We start from the raw sequence: 1,175 nt of genomic DNA on the forward strand, positions 1-1,175 counted from the left end.
TAGTTGACATGCTTCTCGATATGTTTGGCATTGGTTGCCATTCACAGTTTTCAAATGCGCAAATGATTTCGGTCCACGTACATTTACTAACAGCAGTCGCAAATAAAAACATTCATCGTTTCTAGGATGAACAGTGTACATACGACTAGTGCATCAGTTGAAAACACCTGTGGCCAGTCTGGAACTGGGGTTCCTTGTTTGCGACGTTGGAATTTCTTTGTTGATTGATTCCAAGTGTAGTACTTGGGCATTTCAACGTACATCAGCGTCGCTGCGAATGGATCTGCTTCACACATTGCAAAGAAGCTAGTCAATGTTGTCGATGGTGGTCTCTCAGCTCGTTGTGCCGCATTAGCCTCAGTGAAGTAAACTCTTTGGCCATTTTCCAAATGCACTGCTAAATGTACAACTGTAGGATATCTTTCATGAATTTGAAATGACAATAATCGCCACAGTGCTTCATTAGTACTGACGTATCTTCCCATTTGGAAGTTGCTGATTTCGTCATTCACATTTTCCGACGCAATACCAAACACAGCCATGTCGCTGCCTTTTGTAACGATTTCAACACTTTTCTGTTGAATTTTTCCTGAATTTTCAAGAATTTTCTTTGCTATAAACCTCACGTAGCCCAAGACCTTTCCAACGAATGCAAAACCATGGAAATCGGTTGGTGCGTTCTGGAGTTATAGCGTCAGGGAGGAAAACCGGACTTATTTTTATATATTAGATATAAAAATCTAATATATCTGCATTTTTTGGTGTCATCACTAATGTGATAACCTGCGTATTTCGTTTTATAGATAAGGCAACGTAATAGGAGGTCCGTAGCAGGGAACGGTATGTTTGCGTGCTGGTATCTTTTCTGTCTCCATGTGGACGGTAAAACTCACTTCTTTCAACTTTCTCCCGTAATAGGAAAACTAGAACACATTGTACGATCAGACATTTTGTTGAGCTTCGCCTTAATAAAACACAATCTGAAAACAAAAAGACATATACATTTTTACACAATATTACGTCGAAGTCAATACTGCGTGCCGCCTGTGTGCAACAAGTCTACCGCGGTCTCGATCACGCGGTATTAAAACACCCCATCATTAAACCATATCATTAGGTATTCATTATCCTGATGTCAGTTGAAAGCACAAAATTGGGTTTTCTCTCTCTGGTCC

The 1,175-nt window shown here is 40.3% G+C and overlaps 1 protein-coding gene across 1 annotated transcript; it reads right to left on the reverse strand.

Annotated features, from left to right (window-relative positions):
• Nucleotides 1-86: 86 nt before the first annotated feature.
• Nucleotides 87-542, reverse strand: LOC115034876. Its single transcript, XM_029492385.1, has one exon. The coding sequence runs from the start codon at nt 540-542 to the stop codon at nt 87-89; it is 456 nt and encodes a 151-aa protein (XP_029348245.1).
• Between the last annotated feature and the right edge of the window lie 633 nt (nt 543-1,175).

This window comes from Acyrthosiphon pisum, unplaced genomic scaffold (genome assembly GCF_005508785.2).
Source record: "Acyrthosiphon pisum isolate AL4f unplaced genomic scaffold, pea_aphid_22Mar2018_4r6ur Scaffold_21404;HRSCAF=23888, whole genome shotgun sequence".
Classification (NCBI taxonomy): domain Eukaryota; kingdom Metazoa; phylum Arthropoda; class Insecta; order Hemiptera; family Aphididae; genus Acyrthosiphon; species Acyrthosiphon pisum.

Coding starts and splice junctions, on each gene's coding strand:
- LOC115034876 (XM_029492385.1), bottom strand. CDS start 542: ATGGCTGTGTTTGGTATTGCGTCGGAAAATGTGAATGACGAAATCAGC.